Source organism: Zeus faber, assembly GCF_960531495.2.
Source record: "Zeus faber genome assembly, chromosome: 5".
Taxonomy (NCBI): Eukaryota; Metazoa; Chordata; class Actinopteri; order Zeiformes; family Zeidae; genus Zeus; species Zeus faber.
In genome coordinates, this window is record NC_137192.1 from 29,169,203 (window position 1) to 29,192,998 (window position 23,796).

Sequence of the window (23,796 nt, forward strand, 5' to 3'; positions counted from 1 at the left end):
CATTTGATGAAAATCGATTGACAGCCTGAATAGAAATAGAAGGATTTGAGTCAACAAGTATTATTCCTTTCACCCACACACACACACTGTGGTCTGAGGGGTTTCCCGGCACCAAAATAGAAGGAGCGAAGAAGACGTGGAAAGTTTCCAGGATGTCATCTGAGCGCACTGGACTGTCACAAGATTCCTTTTTATAGAAACACTTTCCATTGTTCGCCCCCACACACCCCTACAGGCACGCACACACACACACGCACACACACGCACACACAGACACAGACACACACAGACAGTCTCTCTGTGTGCTCTCTCGGCATTACACGCCACACAGGAAGTGTGTGTTTAGCACAGGAAGCAGTCTGCATTCATGCAGAATATTGAGGAAGTCCCAAACTCACTCTATGGAGTAATTAAATATTTACACCACCACCTCTGTTCCTACACTCCTCCGCTCATTCCGTCCACCCCTGCTGCCCTTTCTTGCCCCTTCCTCTCCGTCAGTGTCAAGTGTAGTTGTTCTTTGTCTTCAGTATCTTGAAAACTATTGATATTTGATACTATTTTCAATTCCAAAGTTAAAAAGGTCTCTACGTTGGAAGCTCTGGCACTCACAACTAACTCCCTTGAACTCTGCATGCGGACTCTGCCCGTTTGCCAGAATATGGAAGTTCCGACATATCCCAACAAGACACGGGCAGCCGCCGCTTCAGCCGCGAGTCTGTGTTCTGGCATCATCGTATTTGACCGAGCGTTGAGCGTACATCATGAATAATAAAACACACAATTTGGAAAGCACACGGGTAAGCATGAAGAAAGTCACACAGGCTTCCACCTGATCAGGGGTCCTGATTTTCATGGGAGAAGGTGCACCGGCTATCAGTCATGTTGCATGCAGGTACTGATACAGTGTAGTTTCAAAAATGTAGTCAATATTTACTGTTGGATCAATGCTGACAACAGTACACACACACACACACACACCTAAAATATTACCTGAAACTCCAACCAGAAGTTGCTTTTTGCACAACAGGAAAAGGGAAAACGTCACATGCCCCTCCGCTCTCCTTAAATGCACACCAGAAAACCACTCAAAGACTGGACTCTCTCACACTCACACACACACACACACACACACACACACACACACACACACACACACACACACACACACACACACACACACCATTAAGTATCAGCATGAGTGCTCAGCAGGATTTAGAAGACAATTAAAAAGCTCAATTAGACTTATATCTGCATATCCAGAAATAAGTGTGTGTACAGATGGCGCGGCACGCTCTCTGCACTTAAAAATACACACTTTTGTTGCTCCCCGGGGAACACAAGGGGGCTTGAAGTTGTGTGTGTGTTTGGTGTAAATGTGCTGCGCTGTTGAGTTGGGCGGCTGCGGTAGTGGGCAAGAGAGGAGACAGATGTTTCCAAATGAATAAAGAAATAAATAAACAAAACAACCCCTGTCGCTTGAAAGGAACGGTCTGGCGCGACAAATTACAAGTGGGTGTTGATCCGTTATCAGCCACAACCGTATGGCGGCGGCCAAATACGGCTAAAGACAAAAAGACTTTGCCTCACAGGGCCCACCGCCCTCGCTGTCATGTCTGCTTGCTCGGCTGAAATGAGGCGTTTGCAGAGTGTGTGTGTGCGTGTGTGTGTGTCAGGAGACGGCGATAAATCTTCATATTTTAGTGGGATTGTTATTATTGTGATACACACTGAGAAACTGAACTGGAATGGTAAAAAGGGAATTTTAACAGATATTGTAACACACACACACACACACACACACACACACACACACACACACACACACACACACACACACACACACACACACACACACACACACACACACACACACACACACACACATACACACACACCTAACAATGATTCTTCTGGACGATGTGTGACAGCCACTTCATTATTCCAATTCTTCCTTCACAGTTGTTACTAAGGAGTTCTGTCTTTTTTTTGTATTTCACAATCCATTGACATAACTCATTCGGGTTTCTTACACAAGCTTCCTTATCTTTCTCTCAGCTCTGTTGTGAAAAATAAAAATATAGAAAAAAGCAGCGAGGTTCCGTTCTCGGCCCCTCCTGCCCCTTCCAAGGTATCAGGGCCAAGTTTGTTGAGTCAGCCACTAAATAAATATGCTGTGTGTGTGTATGTGACGTGCATGTGATGTTTTATGCATTTGCCCGGATGAATTGCTCTTGGCCACGTCACAAACTTGGAATACACAACACCTTTTCCATTGTAAAAGAAACATGTCGTACGCGCACGCACACGCACACGCGCACACACACACACACACACACACACACACACACACACACACACATGCACGTTCAGCAGATGGTCAAACATGTGCTTTTCCTGCTCAACCTTTTGTGGAAGTGGAATGTCTGAGGCTTCTTTGTCTGCCAGTTGGCTGCAAACAAACGCAGGGAACTGAATTCAAAGTTGCTCTGCTCAGAACCCCGAGGTCAAACGTACTGAGGATGACAAGGAGGAGTCGCAAAACAGTCGTCCAGTTCATCTCCCTCCAACAAAGAAGCCCAAACTAAGGGTGGCTGAGGGAGAGGACCGGGTCAGATGTGTTGTGATTCCAGCGGGGCTTGACAGTTACAAAACTATTTTGGTTGCCTCTGGTTGCCCCATTTGGCAACCAACCGTTCAGTATTTTGTATATAATATGATATAATAATGAATAAAAACCTACAAAAGTGGAAAATCTCATTTCAATAAAAGTCAACATTTTATTTGGTTGCCTCCGTAACTACTGTCGCTACGCGTCTGCACGTCGGCCATATTGGAGCGGACGAGATCAGCTAAACACATACACTGTGTTTGAGAGAAGCAGACTTCTCTGCAAAACCACCTGTAACTCGCTTCATTCTGAACATATTTACATCAAATTTAGTTTGTTATAAGCGTGAGAAAATGAACATGACACTGGTTTCTTACCGGAATTAAGTTCAGTTATTGGGGGCGGATCTAACTTTAGTTTTCCAGTCACTACCACGTTTAAAGGAAGAAGGTATCATGCGTGCCTCATATTGCACTTCAATTTAACTATTAAATATTTTAAGATTTTATTTAAACATTGGACATCTTGAATGTTGTTTTCATTTAAGACCTTGGGGAAAAAAGTTCCTTACTTTAAAGGCGCAATGTGTAGAATTTACAAAACGGACTTGTCAGGAATGGAATATAATATTCACAAGTATGTTTTAATAAGTGTATAATCCCATGATAATAAGGATACTAGTGTTTTTGTCACCTGAGAATGAGCCGTTTTTACATTGCACAGACAAGTTTCTTTCTCCCAATCTCATCCCTTTTCATATCTCTTTCTGGTTTCCCCTTTCTCCCTCCGCCCTGCCCACCCCAGCATCGGCCCACACCAGTGATGGGCTCTTGCCCACGGCATGCTGTGAGAAACGGAAACTGATACACATGCTGACTTAGATGTAGTTACATGCACGCACACGCACACTCATGTGAGCTGGGTTCACGTGCACGGAATGAAAAACACCGGTGGGTGTGCGCACACACACACACACACACACACACACACAAAACTACTACAGAGTTGGAGTGGGCCCCAGGGGGAAAACATACTTTCCGGAACGTTTTACCCAATTTGCATTGCTCCTGGCTCCATCACACTCTCTGAGGGGAAATGAGGGGAGTGAGGAAGAAGTCATTGTGTGTGTGTGTGTGTGTGTGTGTGTGTGTGTGGCTCTACTAGATGTCATAACTTAAGAGGTAGTCGAGAATATGTAGGTCAATATAGTCAGCTAAAATAATAAAGAATAAGGAAGCATCTTATTATATATGAGAACCCCGAACGATTCCCCAACGATTTAGCTGAGAGGGTAATGAAACCGACTGCTCTCGCGCATGCGCACACACACACGCGCGCACACACACACACGCACACGCACACGCACACACACACACACACAGGTAAATGCTCAAGGTTGTGTAACCACCCTGCTCCCTGTGGCTTTAGGCCCAATAGACACACATGGAGTGAGGCTGGGCTGTGATGCAATGAGAGGAGCTGGTGTGCTGAGCCATCAGTCTGTATACCCCCCTTATCTTTTCTAATCCCCTAGTCACCCATTCCTCAGTGGAATCGGCTTGGTTTCCGTTATTTGACGTCCTATCATCTAGTAAGCGGAATCCGTGTGACACATCGGGACTATTTGCCAGTCAAGCATTGGGAGGCAGAATAAGACAGACGGATCAATACTGTATATAGATTACTGATCACAGCTATCCTTGTAACTAGCACTTAAATCAAACCTGCACACACATACACTATAGGGAAATAAAAAAGCAGGAACCCTTGGTTGTCTGCTGGGCACGGGACCTTGGAGGAGACGGCAATTAAAGCGCATTGTTTTATCGCGGGACGTGGCAATCGAAGGGCTCATTTCCCTTCAGGCTGGCCCTTGTTCCAATTCCCCGGAGGGACACGACCAAGCAGCGACTCCCCAGCCCCGCCCGGCCCCTCCCTTTTACCTCACCTCAGGATGTAGAAGCCTGCTTCCATTATTTCCTTGATTAGCGCTGACGGGAAAAGAGACGGTGTGCGCGACGGGGCGTCGCTTAACCTTTGACCGTGTGTTCACGGGTGTGGCACTGCCAAGCGGTTTCCGATCGAAACGCTGATCAGGTACGGAAGCCCGACCGCGAGGAGCGCTGGGATTCCACTCGTGTGTTTGACCGTATGTGTGAGAGTGCCGGAGAGGAGAAACGTTTTCCGCAGGAGTGTGTCTGCGATCCAGGAATGCCTGTTTGCCCAAACCTAGCAAGCCGACACACGGCCTCAAAAATGTTTAAACGGCTCCGGTCTCTGCGGTGAAAGTGACTGTACACAAACTTTGCCATTCCTTTATCTCCTCCCTGTAAAAAACACTCAAGTCACAGCGGCCGCCTTGACCTTCTCGCCTCCTCTCCACTCCGCTGCACCTCTAAATGCAGCCATTTTGGCTCCCGTAGGACCCGTGATAAGAGTCCCGGTCAGCCGTCGGCCCCATTCATACCACGGGGCCAGTAATGAAAGTATGGATTTTCCATCGCCGGCCTGACACTAACTGTTTGCCTGCTCTGAATCCATTCTCTGTGGCACAGTTTAATATGTGTAAAGCTCCATGGGATGAGGGAGCGGAGCAGAGGAGCGGATACATCCTGGCAACGTCCCACAGAAAGCACTGACAATTTGTCACCATGGACTCCGCTAAAGCGCAAATTCTTGTTGAACCTTTCTACAGTTTATATAAAAAAAAAAAAAAAAAAAAAAAAAAGCCTGAGATGATTTATACGCTGGAGTATTTGGCCAACTCTTCGATTTTTCCATGAACACGGAGCGTGAATGCAACATTTTAGTGATGATAAAAAGAAAAGTCCATCTCAGTGCTTGTGCTGCTTCCCACCACTTCCCCTGCTTGAACCTTGATTTACCTTTATCGGTTCGCCGTCATAATTTCGAGGGTATACTTTCTGCCACCGAACGACCTCAAGCGGCGGTTTAATTTTGTCACGGGCTTATAGAAAAGCTATACCGTTGACGCACTTTATACACCACCTTTCATGCTGTGCTGGGCCTGGCCCTGCACTATTCATGATCTGAGCCCTCGCGTCTCGCCAGCGACAAGACATCTAGGATGAAAATGGATTAGAAACGTGAGAAGTGGAGAGATGGAGTAGTTACATGGAGGTGGAGAGATGGAGTAGTTACATAGAGGTGGATAGAGGGAGTAGATACATGGAGGTGGCTAGATTGGGTAGTTACATGGAGGTGGATAGACGGATGGAGGTGGATAGAGGGAGTAGATACATGGAGGTGGATAGATGGAGTAGTTACATGGAGGTGGATAGATGGAGTAGTTACATGGAGGTGGATAGAGGGAGTAGATACATGGAGGTGGATATATGGAGTAGTTACATGGAGGTGGATAGACGGATAAGTGTGGATAGAGGGAGTAGATACATGGAGGTGGATAGATAGAGTAGTTACATGGAGGTGGATAGACGGATGGAGGTGGATAGAGGGAGTAGATACATGGAGGTGGATAGATGGAGTAGTTACATGGAGGTGGATAGATGGAGTAGTTACATGGAGGTGGATAGAGGGAGTAGATACATGGAGGTGGATATATGGAGTAGTTACATGGAGGTGGATGGACGGATAAGTGTGGATAGAGGGAGTAGATACATGGAGGTGGATAGATAGAGTAGTTACATGGAGGTGGATAGATAGAGTAGTTACATGGAGGTGGATAGACGGATGGAGGTGGATAGAGGGAGTAGGTACATGGAGGTGGATAGACGGATGGAGGTGGATAGAGGGAGTAGATGGATGGAGGTGGATAGCCGGAGTAGATACATGGCGGTGGCTGGACGGAGTAGATACATGGAGGTGTATAGACGGATGGAGGTGGATGGACGGAGTAGATACATGGAGGTGGGTACAAGCAGAACATGGAGGGAGCTGAAAAGAATGAATGCATGCGCCAGGGCACTCTCTCACTCCCTCCCTCCGCCCTAACACACGTGGTAAACATGACCTACAAGCCCACTTATTTCCCACCCCAGCGCGGCGCCACTCCCAGCACTGCGCCGCGAGCTGCCGTTGCCGTCGACGACAGCATCAGAGCATCACGGCTGAAGGTGGCGGGGGATCAGATCCCCCACCTCCGTCACAAGCATCCACATGCCCTGTGAAAGATCGCCGCATCATCTCCCCCCCCCCCTCTATTTCTCCCTCTCCCTCTCCCTTCATAACTCCTCTTCCTCGCCGCACCATCACCACAGCTGCCCTGACTACTGTTACCATGGCAACCAAGGAACAGGCCCTCGCCGTGGGATTTGGAGAAACAACTTAAAGAACCCGTGTTATCGGAGCCTCTTTATTAGCGTGTGTGCGCGTGTGTGTGTGTGTGTGTGCCTGTGTGTATGTGTGTGTGTGACAAACATCCCCCCCAACGCTTTGACATCCATTACACACAGATAACACACGTTTAAACAGCACAGCGACTGCAATCACACATATCACCGTCACCGGCGATACAACGTAAGGAATAAAAATCGGAGGGCGAGAGACCGAAAAAGAGAGAGAGGGAGGGGCTGGGAAAGGATACAAACTGCAGGGTGAGAGCGCACACACACACACAACACACACACACACACACACACACACACACACACACACACACACACACACACACACACACACACACACACACACACACACACACACACACACACACACACACACACACACACACACACACACATTCCAAGGTTATCTGTAATCGAATAGCCTTCCCGAGAAGCTGGCAGTTTTCCGGTGGCACGGCTAATATCCTGCCTAAAACATCCGGAAACATCCGGAGAGGAATTCCGACCACGCGACCGAGCGGTCGCCCTCTTCCTGTCTTTCCCTGTCGTGAAATGAATAGCTCCCTTCTTTTATTTTAGTTTTTTTATATATCCTCCTTTCGGATATTTTCATTATAGATTTTGTCTCAAAGCTGGTTTTAATTGATTAGATAGAGCGCGGTCAAACAGTCACACACGGCAGGCACACACACGTACACACGCGCACGCGCACACGCACACGCACACACACACACACACACAGTTTGTCCCGAAAGCCTCTTAAGGCGACTTCCCAGTAAGAGTGTGGCCTGAAAGTTGACAAATAGAAGGTCCACGAGGGGGAGAAGGAGGAGGCGTGTCATCAGGCTTGTGTGGAGCGGTTGTTTCTAGGCCAGCCGCCCCACTGACCCATATACCAGAGAAACACCACTTTACTGCACCGAGCAACACACTGCAAAGTATACTGTTCATAAGCGTAGAGATAAAACCTGCTTGAGCACCCTGTGTATGTGTCTGCTTGTCTGTGTGTGTGTCTGTGTGTGTGTGTGTGTGTGTGTGTCTGTGTGTGTGTGTCTGTGTGTGTGTCTGTGTGTGTGTCTGTGTGTGTGTCTGTGTGTGTGTCTGTGTGTGTGTGTGTGCGTCTGTATCTGTATATGTGTGTGTGTCTGTATGTGTGTCTCTGTGTCTGTCTCTCTGTGTGTGTGTGTGTGTGTGTGTGTGTGTGTGTGTGTGTGTGTGTGTGTGTGTGTGTGTGTGTGTGTGTGTGTGTGTGTGTGTGTTTGTGTGTGTGTGTGTTTGTGTGTGTGTGTGTCTGTATGTATGTCTGTGTGTTTTTCACTGTTCCATGGTGTGCTGCTTTTTGTATTTGCATCCATTAAAATGAGTGGCTCTGTGTCTACGTACTTGTGTGTATTATGTGTGTGTTATGCGTGTGTATTGTGTGTGTGTGTGTGTGTGTGTGTGTTACGTGTGTGTATTATGTGTGTGTATTGTGTGTGTGTGTGTGTGTGTGTTACGTGTGTGTATTATGTGTGTGTATTATGTGTGTGAATTATGTGTGTGAATTATGTGTGTGTGTGTGTGTACCGTGTGTCATCTCTCCGGGGACACTGCTGAGCAGAGCTTTAATTAGCTTAATCCACCAGCAGCGGATGGATGGATGGATGGAGGGATGGAGGGATGGATGGATGGATGGAGGGATGGAGGGATGGAGGGATGGCTGGAGGGATGGATGGAGGGATAGATGGAGGGATAGATGGATAGAGGGATGGAGCAATGGATGGATAGAGGGATGAAGAGAGGGTAGGGGTGGGGGGAGACCTCCTGCTGTTTGTTAGACACCGCCCTCTCATTCAACATGGCCACCAGGACCCACCCTGACGCCCAGCGCTGGGCGGCGGTGACGGAGGTCAAGTGAAGTGTCTTTGGGGACGAAGAGGAAAGATAGATCGAAACGTTCCCCTAGCGACACGACCAATTAAAAAGCAAGCGGCCGGGCCACGCCCACACCCTCCAAGTGATGTGGTGGAAAAGACGGGTGGCGGAGGATCGGGCACGGCCGCACCGTGTGACTTGTGGTTTCAGCGCGAGGACAGAGGGAGTGGTGATAACAGAGGAGGAGGGGGAGGAGCCCTAAATGTCTCGGGGAGAGGGGGGAGGCGGGGGAGTGGAGGGGGTGAGAGAGGGGGGGGGGAGGGAGAAAGATGGAGGGGGGGAGACAGAGAGAGAGAGAGAGAGGGAGAACGAGAGGGAGAGGGTGGGATGGGGGGACGAGAGAGAGGGAGAGAGGGACAGTGGGGGGAAGAGAGGGGGAGGAAAGAGAGATGTAGGAAGATGCACAAATGGCGGCGTTGGGAATAGATCCAATCAGCGCAGTGAGACAGATAATGACTAAACCCGCCGAGAGACGAGAAGGAATGAAGGCAGCAGGGTGAAGGAGAGAGGAAGGCAGAGGAAAGGATTGAGAGATAACGGAGAGAGAACAAGGGATACGATGTCGCGTGTGTGTGTTTACCAACACACACACACACACACACACAGACAGACACACACACACACACCAATAATTAGAGGTTCCTCAAGTTTTAACCAAAAGAAAGGAAAAATATTTCACCAGGAAGTCCCTCCTCCCCCTCTCCCTCCCTCCCTCCCTCCCTCCCTGTCTCTCTCCGCCTCCCTCCTTGCAGACTGCCATGGAGCAGCTCTGTGCCCAGGGACTCCCTCCTAAATGCCTAATTCCTCACTTTTAAGGGCTTAGATGGAAATGGCAAAGCCGCAAGGTCAACTGCACCGATAATGGCGCCGTTTGCTCTTTCAACGCCAGCGCCGCTAATGCAAAAAGCACAACGAAAAATAAAAAAAATAAAAAAACAACTCAGACTCCAAGCGCCCGCCGCCGGAACACAATTAGTCCTCTTCATTAGCGGCGAATGAAACACCAAGTCCATAATATGAGGAGAGTCGATTTCCCCCAAATGAGCCCATGAAACGCCTGACGGTTAACTCGGGGCTGGAGGGATTAGCCCGAGGGTTTACTTCCAACCCGGCTATCGCTAACTCTCATGCTAACGGGATTAGCTGCAGGGCCTTGCGACGGGGCTGTGAAGCTGGGCAGCCGGCCAGACGGGCGCTAGCACGCTAGCTAGCTGCGGCGCTAGGGCCGGGCCCCGGGCTAGAGCTGCTCCCCCTGGGGGGCCGGGAGATAATTAGGAAGACAGCGAGAGACTGTTCCATGCTGCGTGGGGAGGGCGCCGGTGCTGTTGGGGTTGTTTTTGTGTGCTTGTGTGGGGGCCTCGGGGGTATTATGGTGCGTGTGTGTGTATGTGTGTGTGTGTGTGCGTGCCCGTGTGTTTGAATACGACCCGAGTGAGTGAGGATAGTGCACCCTGTGTGAACGCTGCGGCCCTGAAACAATCCCAAAGCTTATGACAACCTTGTGACTCGCTTGAGGCAAGCGCGCACACACACACACACACACACACACACACACACACACACACACACACACACACACACACACACACACACACACACACACACACACACACACACACACACACACACACACACACACACACTTCAAGCACTGTATACAAGCCTGTGTGTGTGCGCGCGCACACACAAATGCACATTTGTGTCTATACACATACTCAAGTTAATCATCTTAACGTCACAAAGCAGAGGATCTAATCAAAAACAATCTATTAAGAATCTATTAGCTTGGTGATGGGTAATCTGATAAGCTCGCTGCAGTCTCTTCCCATAGGAGAGAGAGTGTGTATGTGTGTGTGTGTGTGTGTGTGCATTTACGCATCAGCGTATGCAAATTTGAGAGGTTGTCTGCATTTTTCACACTAGATTAGCTAATATGATACTAACTCACATTTACACCCATTTACACTCCTCATTTGATGAAAGGGAGATGAAGGAGTAGCTCGCATTGCGTTATTTATGGAGATATGCAGAGGACTGCAATGTTTGTGTGTGTGTGTGCGGGCGCAGATTTCACACTGGTCACCGCAGATACAGATTACCGGACTTTAAATATGGGAGCGATACAGAATACACGGAATACATAATAAAAACTATTTTATAATTGAGTGAAATCAATAGATGAATCACTACGATCAATCAATAGATTTCCTTCTCTGGTTGCAAACGAGGCGCCAGACCAGACCAGGCACACTGATCGACAACGGCCAAAACCTGGTTGCACGGGGCAACAGTTGTTCAACCCTGATACAGCTCCATATGGAAACAAATAAAAATAACACACACACACACACACACACACACACACACACACACACACACACACACACACACACACACACACACACACACACACACACACACACACACACACACACTTTTGGTCGTGGTGTCATATTTTTTGTGTTGGAGACACTGGTACCAATACTCTATTTTGCGTCGGCCATTTTAAGGAGCGTCCCATGTGACTTCGTATCATCATCAACAGTGGAAAGCAAAAGGCTCCTCTCGCTCTACATGTGTGTGTGTGTGTGTGTGTGTATTTTTTTTTTTTTAAGCGCTGGCAAAGAGCTCTACTATGGCGCATCCCATCGTAGTCGAGTCCAACGGCGGTACATATTGTGAACCGCGGGGTCTAATGAGTAAGCGGGGACGGCGTGTGTCCGTGGCTGCGTCTGGCCGCGCCAGTGTGTACGGGCGTGCACGTGGGAGAACCGGGCGCACCGGGCCAAAGGTAATCAAGGCCCTGCTGCGCCGCCCGTGCCTCGCCCTCTGGACGCCGCCTCGCCAGTTTGTTTGAGTTACAACTTCCATTTTCGCCTCCGCACGCGAGTGCGAGCGCTGCCAGGGGGGGGGGGGGGGCGGCACGTGCGCGCCCCCTGGCAGCCGAGGCCCTGGCGCCGCGCCCGTGGCAAGGTGTGCCCTTGGCCCCCGTTCGTAGGAATGGAGAGAGCGGCGCTGCCACGACTCCACCTTCCACCCACCAACTTCCCCGCCCGGCGGCGAGGCAAGCGCCGCTCCGTGCCAGAGCTCGGGCCCGTCGCCAAGCCACGCCCAACTGGAACCAAAGCCCAAACTGAGAGGCCAAAATCTGCCATGCTGCCGGTCACCCACTGATGAACAACTCAAAGACTTCTTCATTCCACACTGAAGCCACGCCAAATCTACCAGAAACCAGCGCAGAAAACAAACCCTGCTGCAAGGTTTATTGCACCAGGGGGAGGAAAGTAAGAAAAGCTCTTGGATGCTCTTTGCCGCCGTGGCTTCATAACAGCGCCGACCCCAAAAAATGTTTTTATTGCCGGGCCACCTCTTCCTCCTCTCCTTTCGCCGCCATGCCCCGCCCACTTTTCCTCATCTCCCGAGCTCCTGTTTTTTTGGGGGGTTTTTTGTTCGTTTTTTTTTTGCCCCCGTGAACCTTTCATTTCGGGGGGGGGGGGGGGACACTGAGCTACAGCTGAGACACCGCGCCGACGGCACCGGCCCAGGGAGTGATGCTCTGTGGCAACCATCCACCTTCACCGTTTGGTTGGATGTTGTACAGTGACTTCGCGGCCATTTTGGGGGGTATTTGATTCAACTGTATTGTCTGCTAATGGGGGTTGGGGGTTGGAGACATTTAATGAGGAGGCGGGTGTGTGTGTGTGTGTGTGTGTGTGTGTGTGTGTGTGTGTGTGTGTGTGTGTGTGTGTGTGTGTTACATCTTTTAACAACCCTTCATTAGTGTCAGCCATTATAACATGACCACCACACCACATTTAAATATGTCAGCATGTACAGTATGTGTGTGTGTGTGTGTGTATCCGCACGGTAAATGTGCACATGTTGTCACATTTGTAAAACATAATAGTGCCAGTTTTTTTTCCTCATTAAAAAAATAGAATAGTTTGTGGAGGAGACAAGAAAGAAACAGAGCGCTCATCCCAAAAGGACGCACACAGACGGAACCTCCTTCCCTCTAGGAAGGGAAGGAGGTTTAATGGCAAGAGAATATCTTTCATAAAACTGACTCTGCCAAGGGAATTGTGTTTAGAGGGATCCACGCAAAGGGCACGAATGCCTTTCAAATAGGTTGAGCACAACAATCTCCCCGCACGCACACACACACACACACACACACCTTATCTCATCTCCTTATCTTCATTTCATATTCGCGATTCTTCCACGCAATTCTTCCGCGATAACCGTTCAATGCCTATGACTCCGTGACTTGTGTGCGTGCGTGTGTGTGTGTGTGTGCGTGCGAAAGCCCACAGGGATGGAGACGCCGTGTGCATTGTTAGGTTGTGTATCGACACACAAGGGGACACGGCAACAGATGGGAGAAAGACTCTGGCCGTGACCACAGATAATTAAAAGCCACACGCTGCCCACACACGCGCGCGCACACACACACACACACACCTCAAGAAAATACACCAACGTGCACTCCACTTTCCCTACACCCTCCATCTTGCTCCCCAGAGTGCAGCTGTGATGGCCTTGAGCGCCGGCAGGGGCTGCACAGTCAGAAGCATATGAGAGCGTCCATGGTTGACCGCTCATTTATCCACGGGACGGCTAGCACGGAGGCTAGGCACGGAGGCTAGGCACGGAGGCTAGCACGGAGGCTAGGCTAGGCACGGAGGCTAGCACGGAGGCCAGGCACGGAGGCTAGCACGGAGGCTAGGCACGGAGGATAGCACGGAGGCTAGGCACGGAGGCTAGGCACGGAGGCTCGGCACGGAGGCTAGGCACGGGGGCTCGGCACGGAGGCTCGGCGTACCGCCGCCTTCAATTAAAACCCGCGGCTTCTTTAGTGCAAGGGAGGGCTCACGTGCCAAGACAGGGATCCCCCTTGGATGGTTATGTCTGCTTTAAAGCTCAACCGGTCGACGTGTGATGTGCGAAAACGCTTTTGGAGGAAAAGAGCGGGAAAGGCACAGTGTAGAAAATGGCAGGTTTTCCGCTTGGGAAACTTCCAGCAAGAGATTGGAAAAGCAGATGAGGCTCGCAGCGTTCTGGAAGAAAAGAAACGGTGAAAAAGAAAGTCTGCAAGTCTGGAACATGGCACGTGACGTGTGTGCCTTTATGACACACACAAACACACACACACACACACACACACACACACACACACACACACACACACACACACACACACACACACACACACACACACACACACACACACACACACAATGTTGAATTGACTGCTTCCTAATTCTTCCTAAAGTATCGGTACTGCTCCCTCCAGAAGTTTTGCAGTGTGCAGCTCAGCAGGAGGTCCAATGTCACTTTGTCCAATTACAAGTTATTCTTGCAAAACCAACGACTGAACCAAATAATTCAAGTCGTTGTTAAACCATCTGAGGTGTCACCGGCTTAATTCAACTTAATAAGAATGAATTGGTTTTAACTATCAATTCAACCATTTGGTATATTATATTATTCTTCACGACCCTCATTTGAAAAAAATAAAATTGAAAGTTCAAATGTATATAGATATATTATTTGTATTATTTTTAAAGCGACTGCCAAAAAAGAAATGATCTTGTGATTCGGTTCATTTTTGGCGGCACCACATGGCGGTTACAGTATGGACAAAGCTGGACCTGGAGTAAAACGTGGATGTGTGACACCCACCTTCAGGGACCATACTGTTGTTTTGGGGTTTGTTTTTTTTTAAACAACCTTTTTCAATACTCTGATACCATTTGAACTGAGTTGGAGCCAAATATAATCAACGGAATGTTATGGAGTTATTTATCATCTCATCCCACTCCACGGGAAAAGCAGACGCCGTCGTGAGGGTTTTAAAGGATGATTCACAAAAGTAAATGAGTCATGGACGCCAGCGCACTCTTTATTTCAATTCAGAATGGTCAGAATGAATAAGTTAAACAGTCCTTAACCACAGTTCACAATAAGCCATTTAACCAATCAGTTCTTAGTTAAAAGGAGTTTATTCAATGCCACATGCTGACATCACTCACTCACTCACACTCACACACACACACACACACACACACACACACACACACACACACACCTTAAATGTCCTTCCTTCCTTATTTCCTCTTCCGTCTCCATTTGTCCTCAAGTCTCCCTCAGGCACTTCTCTAAATCTCTGTGTTTGTTTCTTTTAGGGCCTATTAAGCTAAAATCCCATCTGCAAGGCAGGTGGACAGGGATGTTCAAACGCACACACACACACACACACACACACACAAGTGCCAAAGCTGCATTACGTGCAAGTGGAATCACAATAATCAGTCAATTAGGCAGTGACACAGCCGCCTGATGAATACACCGGCCGTCCCCACGGATTACATAAATAAGCTCACACAACACATACAGCACGGCCAGCACACACATACAGCACGCCCAGCACACACATACAGCACGCCCAGCACACACATACAGCACGCCCAGCACACACACACACACACACACACACACACACACACACACACACACACACACACACACACACACACACACACACACACACACACACACACACACACACACACACACACACACACACGACAGGCCGCCCCTCAAATGTCTAGTCGACATTTAGAAATGTGCTTTGACTGTGGCTGGGTTGGGGTCATGTGTGCAGGGTCAGTTCCCTGCATGTCGTCTACGTAGTTTTGAACTCACCCCTGTGATTTCATCATGTTCATCAGTTTTTATCTCCTCTCTCCGTCTCTTTTTCCAGGCTCTTATTTATTTATTTATTTATTTTAATGTGATGTACTTTATGCCTTCTGTAAAACACGTTGATTGTGTCTCTTCTTCTGGAAACGTGCCGCACAAATCGCCTTCATTTCCCTGCCGATGGTTATTTCCGTGAGCCTTCAAAGAGGATGGATTTTAGCATCAAAACAAAACAGATGAGAGATGATCGGCGCACAAGGCTGATTTTATCATCGGGACCTTCAACGTTCCTGGGATCCGATTCGCCGGTAAAGCGTTTCTTCACGGCGGCTCTTCGAGTGGGGGGGCCATCTTGTGTGTGATGTCCACGCGCCTCGTGAGGTGGCGTCACGCTTTAGGACGAGGTTCTGCTTCCTCCGGGCGGGCGGGGGCTTGCGGCCCAACCCGTGGCCCCCGGTCGGTGCAGTCCTGGGACGGTCCCACCAGCCGGCCACTTCGCTGCGTCGGATCTACCACAAGACATCAAGACACCCCCATTTTTTTTTTTTTTTTTTTTTTGTTTTTCTTTTGGTGTTGGGTTCATCTTTATCTGTGCTCATGTTTCAAATGGACACAGCGAGTATCTAACCACACAACTACCTCGGGGCGTGTCAGAATGCTTTTCCGGATGGTGTCGGCTTGCACTTCCAACCGAATTAAATATCACAAATCGATTTCCATACGAAAGGGTCACTCCGTCTATCTATGAGTATCCACCTAACGGGTCCAGTTATCAGAGTCATCTGATTTGGGATGCGTCCTCATAACGCCCAGATGAACCGCGGCCGTCTCTCCACCTGAGCCCGCAGCCGCCATGACGGGCACCGTGCCACCGGGGGCACCTGCCACCTGGCAACACGGGCCGCGGACAAATGTGGCAGATGGCGTCCATCGATCCCCAATGGAGCGCACAGCTGAAGAATGCTAACGCTAACTGTGCGTGTGTGTGTGTGCATGTGTGTGTGCATGTGTGTGTGCGCGCCAGCGTGTGTGTGTGTGTGTGTGTGTGTGTGTGTGTGTGTGTGTGTGTGTGTGTGTATTTGGAGTGGGGACGGCGCTTAATAATAGGTGCAGGATTATCCATTGCGATCCTCTCTCATGTCTGATCTTTTTCAAGTGTGTGTGTGTGTGTGTGTGTGTGTGTGTGTGTGTGTGTGTGTGTGCTGGACAGTTCCTAAGTGTGTAGGGAGTGTCTAAGGGGCTTTGAATGGAAAGAACAAATATTCACTTGAAAAATCCATTTGCTGATCGCCGACTGCGTGAGACAAATGCGGAGCAGAAACTTCCACAGCTGAGGTCAAGAACGCTGCCCTGTGTGTGTGTGTGTGTGTGTGTGTGTGTGTGTGTGTGTGTGTGTGTGTGTGTGTGTGTGTGTGTGTGTGTGTGTGTGTGTGTGTGTGTGTGTGTGTGTGTCTGTGTGTGCACGCGCATTGTGTCATGTGTGAGCTAGTGGGTGTTTGGGGGTGTTGGTTCTAGAGTGGTAAAGCGTAGGATTGAATTTGTTTGTGTGTCACCCAGTGCAACAGACACACACACACACACGCACATACCCACACTAAATGGTCCTGAGATTGACAGGAATGGGCAGTCTTCCATACTGTAGCCAGGCATCAGCTAATTGTGTGGGATGGCATGGGATGGGATGGTGTGTGTGTGTGTGTGTGTGTGTGTGTGTGTGTGTGTGTGTGTGTGTGTGTGTGTGTGTGTGTGTGTTCAGGCGACAAGAATGAACAGAGAGCGAGGCAGAAAGGTCCAGAGACACAAATACAGGCCTGAATATGTGTCACTAGAAACTTGAATTTGAATTATTTATTATTTTTATTTTTATTTCTTCTATTTATTCTTATCTATTCATATTATTATTAATTTATGTGAATCGCTCAATTTGAATAATTGTTTAAAAAATTTTGAAACTAAATCACTTCATTTGGATTTGCATCATTTAACTTGAATAATTGCACTGAAAAACGGAATCTGAAAAGCATCATTTGAAATTGAATTTATTCGTTTGGAACTGAATTCCAATAAACTTGAAACCCAATGTAATATTACGAAATTGAATTAATTTGCTCTGAAACTGTATTTGATCCTCGCTGAAAATTCATTTAGTCTTTCACAATTCAATTTGGGTCCCCGAAATTCAATTTCGGTTTACAGAGACACACATCCGGGCCGTTGAGGCAGAGCGCCGATTCACCGTTTTCGGATTCAATCTGCCCGAGTGCGAATGCAACGTGCTCATGAGGAGGGTGAGCGTTGAGTTGCCGGTGTGTCTGTGTGTCTGTGTGTCTGTGTGTGTGTGTGTGTGTGTAGGGTGGGGACACGGCAGTGCTTTCTAATAATCTTCATGTTACTTTTCTTTTGGCACGGGGGAAAAAAGTGCTCACATGTGGTTTTATTTTTTTACGTCCACGAGGTGCGCCGGCCCACAGGGAAAAAGGCCCGGTGTGCCAGGCTGCCAGTCCACTCCTGCCTTGCACCGATGCGACATTACGGCTAATAATCAAAACCAAAGCGGACAATCCACTAAAAACATCTTTTTGATTCGTCCATCCCTCCGTCCCTGTGTACACCTAATCAAAACCACGGTTCATTAGTGAGAGCTTCCTCTGGGTGTGCGCATTTTCCTAATAACCAGCATAGGGGACTCATTAGGGCATTAACCATGTTGTTTGCCGCGTGTCCTGTTGCTCAGGACAACCTTGGCGGCGGAAGCCAAGTTGCAGTTGGTTGGGTAAAAAACTAATGAACGATTTATGTATGCAAGACATGGCATCTCCACTGAAGCCTGCGTTGTGAGAGGCTAAACTACGACTAAAGTACATCAGGACGGAGCCTCCAGGTGAGCGCTGTCATGCAGTAGTACATGCATTTTCATTATCAATATGATTATATATACTGTAACTGTATTACAGTCCATTGTTTGTCTTCCAAGATGAGATAGACAAATTATTTCAATATGGAAAACTGATTTCCTGAGATTACCACAAAGAGTAGATTAAAGCAAGTAAATGCTCCAATAGTTTAATTTGACTTTCAGAAATGCTGGCATGTTGTCCGCTCTCTCTCTCTTTTCTTCGTCCTTCTTTCCTCCAGGGATTGTGCAACACATGAGAGAATTAAGCTCCCGACGCCCATTCATCCATTAAACCACTGGTCGGTGTTTCTCTCTCTCTCTCTCTCCCCACCACCCCCCCCTCTCTCCCCCTTCCTCTCTCCTTCTCTCTCTCTCTCCCTCCACCCCTTCTCTCCCTCTCCCTACATCCCTGTCTTCACCCCTCTCTCCCTCCCTCTTCTCTCTCTCCTTCACCCTCTCTCTCCCTCCCTCCTCCCCTTCTGCCCCCTCTCCCTCCATCCTCCCCTCCCCCCCTTCTCCCTCTCCCTGTCTTCCTACCTCCCTCTCTTCCTCCCTCCCTCCTTCTCTCTCTCCTTCCCCTCTCTCCCCCCTTCTTTATCTCTCCTTCCCCTCTCCCTCTCTCTTTGACATTAAACAGTGTTTCCACAGAACACATTTCAATGATTTCCTCAGCAGTGTCAGGTCTTTGAGCTGAAATGTGTCACGTCGCTGTAAAGCGTCTCTCCCAACACTCGCAGGCCGACACTAAGCGCCACCGTGCACCAAGTACAGCTCTTAAAGAGGCAACACACAAACGGCAGAGAGCGAGGCGCACACACAAGCACGCACATAAAAACACACACACCAGGGCTGCGCAATTAATCGTATATTAATTGCGATGTGGATATTGGCCTCCACAATTAATTGATCGCGGCCGGGGACGTTTTTTTTTTTCTTCCAATTTGCGTCCGCTATCTGCGCCGTCTCAGCGTCCGATTCACAAAAAGATATTGCGCTGATGGTATGACGGCGCAGACACGCCCGTAAAGTCTTGCCCCCGAGTGCAAAATGCCCTTGTTTTTTGTGTGATCGCGGCGATCCATGAGTGGCAAAGTCAATAATGCGTGCATCCACACGCTGGCAGGAACCCGCTGCAGGCTTCGTGGAGCGCGCACACAAGCTCCAGGCACACGGGACACACAGGTTTGTTTTTTTTTGTTTCCTTCAATTAGGAAAAAGTAAATACAGATAAAATAGTAAAACACAGTGTTTTTTGTTTGTTTCAGTTGGAGGAAACAATCACACGCAGCGGAACGGAGATGTACTGGAGTCTCTGTTAACGCATTTACACCACTGCTCTGCACTTGACTGTATTACATATTACCAGTCTTAAATAAATGAAACTTAAAATAAATGTTGCACAGTAGTTATTTTGATTTAAATGATTTAATGGCAATATCAAATTGTAAGGAAATCCTGGGGGGGGGGGGGGGGTTCTTAGTAAAATATAATAATATATAGCATTCATTCATGTGAAGAAAGTCCTATTTCGAATCAAAGATTTGTACATTCAAGTTTATTTATTCATAGCTTTATAAAATAAATTATAATTCCGAAGGCAGTTTTCTGTTGATTTACAAAAGTGCGATGAAAAATAATTGTGCTCCCCAAAATGAATAATGAATAATCATGATAAATAATCGGATGTAAATGTTGAGCAAAATAATCGTTATTATCATTTTAGCCAAATTTGTGCGGCCCTAAGACAGACAGACAGACATCACAGACAGACATCACAGACAGACACACACACACACACACACACACACACACACACACACACACACACACACACACACACACACACACACACACACACACACACACACACACACACACACACACACACACACACACACACACACACACAGACAGAGAGAGAGACAGAGAGAGAGAGAGAGAGAAAGAGAGAGAGGACAAGTAGGAGTCTGTTCCTAATTTCAGAGCTTGATAAATGGCACAAAAGGAGCCTGCATCTGCCATCACACAAATTCACACCTTCCTCCTCTGCCTCTCCTCCTCCTCTTGGAGATGTTCATAAAGGGATATGGACAGAAACTGGTTTCCATCGGTCCATCCATATGCGTGCATGGTGAGGTTGAATTCTCGTAAGCGCAAACGCCCAGGCGCGCACACACGCTCGAACACACACACTCGCACACCTTGGCTTGTGCGCATTACGGCAGAGCTAAATAAATAAAGGGGTATTAGCCAAGTTAACTGAATGGGTGTCACTTTGACAAATGCGAACTGCTGAATCTTAGTCAACATTGTATTGTGCGCCGTCACTCTCTCTCTCACACACACAGGCACCCGCGCACGCCAAGCCTCTAATCCACACCATCGCACATTATCATGCACACCGAGAGTGACATGATGCACGTGTGTACGCACACAAACACACGCACGGTGATTATACATTGGTGACGCTGAGCGGCTGACAGGTCTGGAGCAGCAGAGGAGTGAATTCCAATGAGCTCCCATCTTCGCACGGAACCACAGTGCACGCAGATAAGACACGCGTCAAACCCAGAGAATTACAGCACATTGCGTAAGTGCACGTCTTATAAATACTTGGAAGAGACCCAGTATCCACCATAGACTGCAACAACAAACTTCTATCACCCCCATTCAAATCCAATTCTTTCATCCAAATGATATAGAGGCACTATTGTTGAAGTAAGTAAGAGAACAATCTGAGAATGCAATACTGACTAAGTCAGATATCATGGTATTTTTTGAAGAATATCCCAATGTTGATGACTTGACAGTATCTTTGGGCTCACTGTTGCCAAATCACGATCCCAGATGATATCTAGTCTCATATCATGATATAGATATTATATACGCACACATGACCATTGCACCTCTCTGTAGGACTTCACAGGCTATGAAGTCCAACACAAAAAAAACACAAAAAACAAACAAAAACAAAAAAAAACAGTGGGGCAACCAACCAGCCTCCAACCCACCAATGAGGCCGGACTCAAAGCGGTCACGTGCCACGCCCCTCGTGGCCGACACGGCGGTCAATAAGGTGGAGCTGCGAGACCAACAAACTGCCTCCTAGGAGAACGTTGCTTCAACCGTCGGAAACACAAGCTCTCTCTTTAAAAAAAAAAAAAAAAGCGCCAGGCTGCTAAAATGGCAGCTGCCTTTAAAGTCTTAACCCAGATTGAAGGATAACCGTCATTAGGCGCAAAAACATCACTAAGTCACATCCCGCGACAGATGTTACAACATTACACTTTGGCCAAAAGCCATATTTGCGGTAACATTTTCAACAGCAAGAAGACAAGAGCCGAGCGGCGTCAACGACGACCACCTCCCGGTTGGCTTACCTTCTTCATCTTGCCGTTGTGGGTGCCGGCGAAGGCCACGGTGTTGCCGCGATACTCGTACGCCGCCACGGACGTCATGCCGTCCTCCTTGTCGACGAAGAGGGGGATGCCCTCGATGGTGCTGGTGCCGCCCAGGGGCTGGTTGAAGTCCTGGCCGCAGAAGTTGTCGTCGATCTGCAGGGGCTGAGAGGAGAAGGCAGCGGAGGGTCACGGTTAGTGGACCGGAACCAGCCGAAGAAACACGGATAACCACCGCCGAGTCTGACTTGGACTTTGGAAGGCTTTGCTTCCAGGCTTTATTAACCAGATGGGGGGTCAATATGTGGCTCACTCTGCAGTCAAGTGGTCTTTTTAGAAGGGGGTATGTTTATTAGCGCATTGAAATACATAGAAAGTATTCTGCATATAGAATTTGAGATACACCTCCAGTGTATCTTAGTCTTTGTATATAAGTTAAGGTTCAAATAGAGACACATACAGTAATAAATGCCAGTTCTACATTCACATTTGAAATAAAGATAAATTTCCTTCATGTCAAACGACTACTGTTGTTCTTTCCTTCCGGGACCAAACATGTGGGCGGTAGACCTGGCGGCGTCATTCAGTCCGTTCATTCAATTCATTTCACGACCGGGGCAGCGCTGAAGCACCCACTCCACGAGCCCACCAGGGGAAGAACACACCACATGCTGTTTAACCGGTTCAATGTGTAGTTCATGTGATGCGCTGGTGACCCGCTGACACATTCCAGAGCTCTGTGATCTTACATAGGGACGGGACACACAGCCTGCTGACCCACCGAGCACATGACGCAGTGTGTGTGTGTGTGTGTGTGTGTGTGTGTGTGTGTGTGTGTGTGTGTGTGTGTGTGTGTGTGTGTGTGTGTGTGTGCATTGTATCACGTGTGAGCTCGTGGGTGTTTGTGGGGTGTTGGTTCCAGAGTGGTAAAGGGTAGGATTGAACGGATGTCGGGAGGGTGTTAACGGGGGTCGAAAAGATGTGTGTGTGTGTGCGTGTGTGTGTGTGTGTGTGTGTGTACACTTGGGGAAGTGTGTAAATGGCAGTGTAATCCACAAGCCTTATCTCTACATCATCTGATTGATCCACACAGGAGAGCAGATAACTCTATCTCTCTCTCCCTCTTTATCTCTCTCTCCGTCTTTCTAAATTGCTTGCAGCACGCCGCACGTCAATATTCCTTTCTTCTGCCTTTTTCTACTTTTTCTCCCTCTCCCTCCTCACATCCCTGCCTAGAAGCAGCCACAGCGGCCGGGCAAACGTCAATACTCCACTCTCACTCCATCCCCATCTCTTTACCCCCCCCCCCCCTCCGCCTCCCCTCTTCCTCTCTGCGCTGCTGCTTTTTTCTTTTAACACTCTCCAAATAGTGGAATGTAATAGTCATTTCACTCATTCAATACAAATCTTTTGTTTGCATTTCCCTCTCTCTCCATTCTGTCACATTCTTCTCGTGCGGTGCTCGATGGTGATTGACAGCTTAATGAGCCAAAAATATTGTTTTGTTTGTTGGCATAGAGAAACACTTGTGGACATACCGTCTACAAAATACCTTTGAGCTGCTTTTTGAGTGGTATTCTACGGTGGCCCTGGGAGCTCAAAGCACTGCGACTTAAGAGAACGCATGCAAGTTAAGAATACACTTTCGCCAAAACGACATCACACGCGCCGCATTAAGAAGACGCGCTGCAAATCCAGACGTGTCGAGTGAACTGCACAGCAAAACGCTTTGCACAATGAAAGAAAACCACAACCGCATTGACGGAAAACACGAACGCAAAAGCGCATCACGGAGGTGAGCCACAACGGATGCACTGATTCATCTACAACCAAAGACAATATAAATATATGCAATTAATGAATAGAAGAAAAAAAAAAGTGCGATGTTCCAGGGAAAACAGCTTCTACCGGCTCTGCGTTAGTGTTGTTGTCGTGAACGATTCAAATCTT

At 48.2% G+C, this 23,796-nt stretch overlaps 1 protein-coding gene across 1 annotated transcript in view; it reads right to left on the reverse strand.

The window, feature by feature from the left end:
* Positions 1-23,796, reverse strand: part of plxna1b (plexin A1b) — a gene marked incomplete at both ends in the record, with an annotated part of 150,113 nt that overhangs the window by 113,046 nt on the left and 13,271 nt on the right. The window contains one exon of the mRNA XM_080001597.1: positions 21,829-22,011. Coding sequence (XP_079857723.1) covers positions 21,829-22,011 — 183 coding nt within the window. The remainder of the gene's footprint in view (positions 1-21,828; positions 22,012-23,796) is intronic.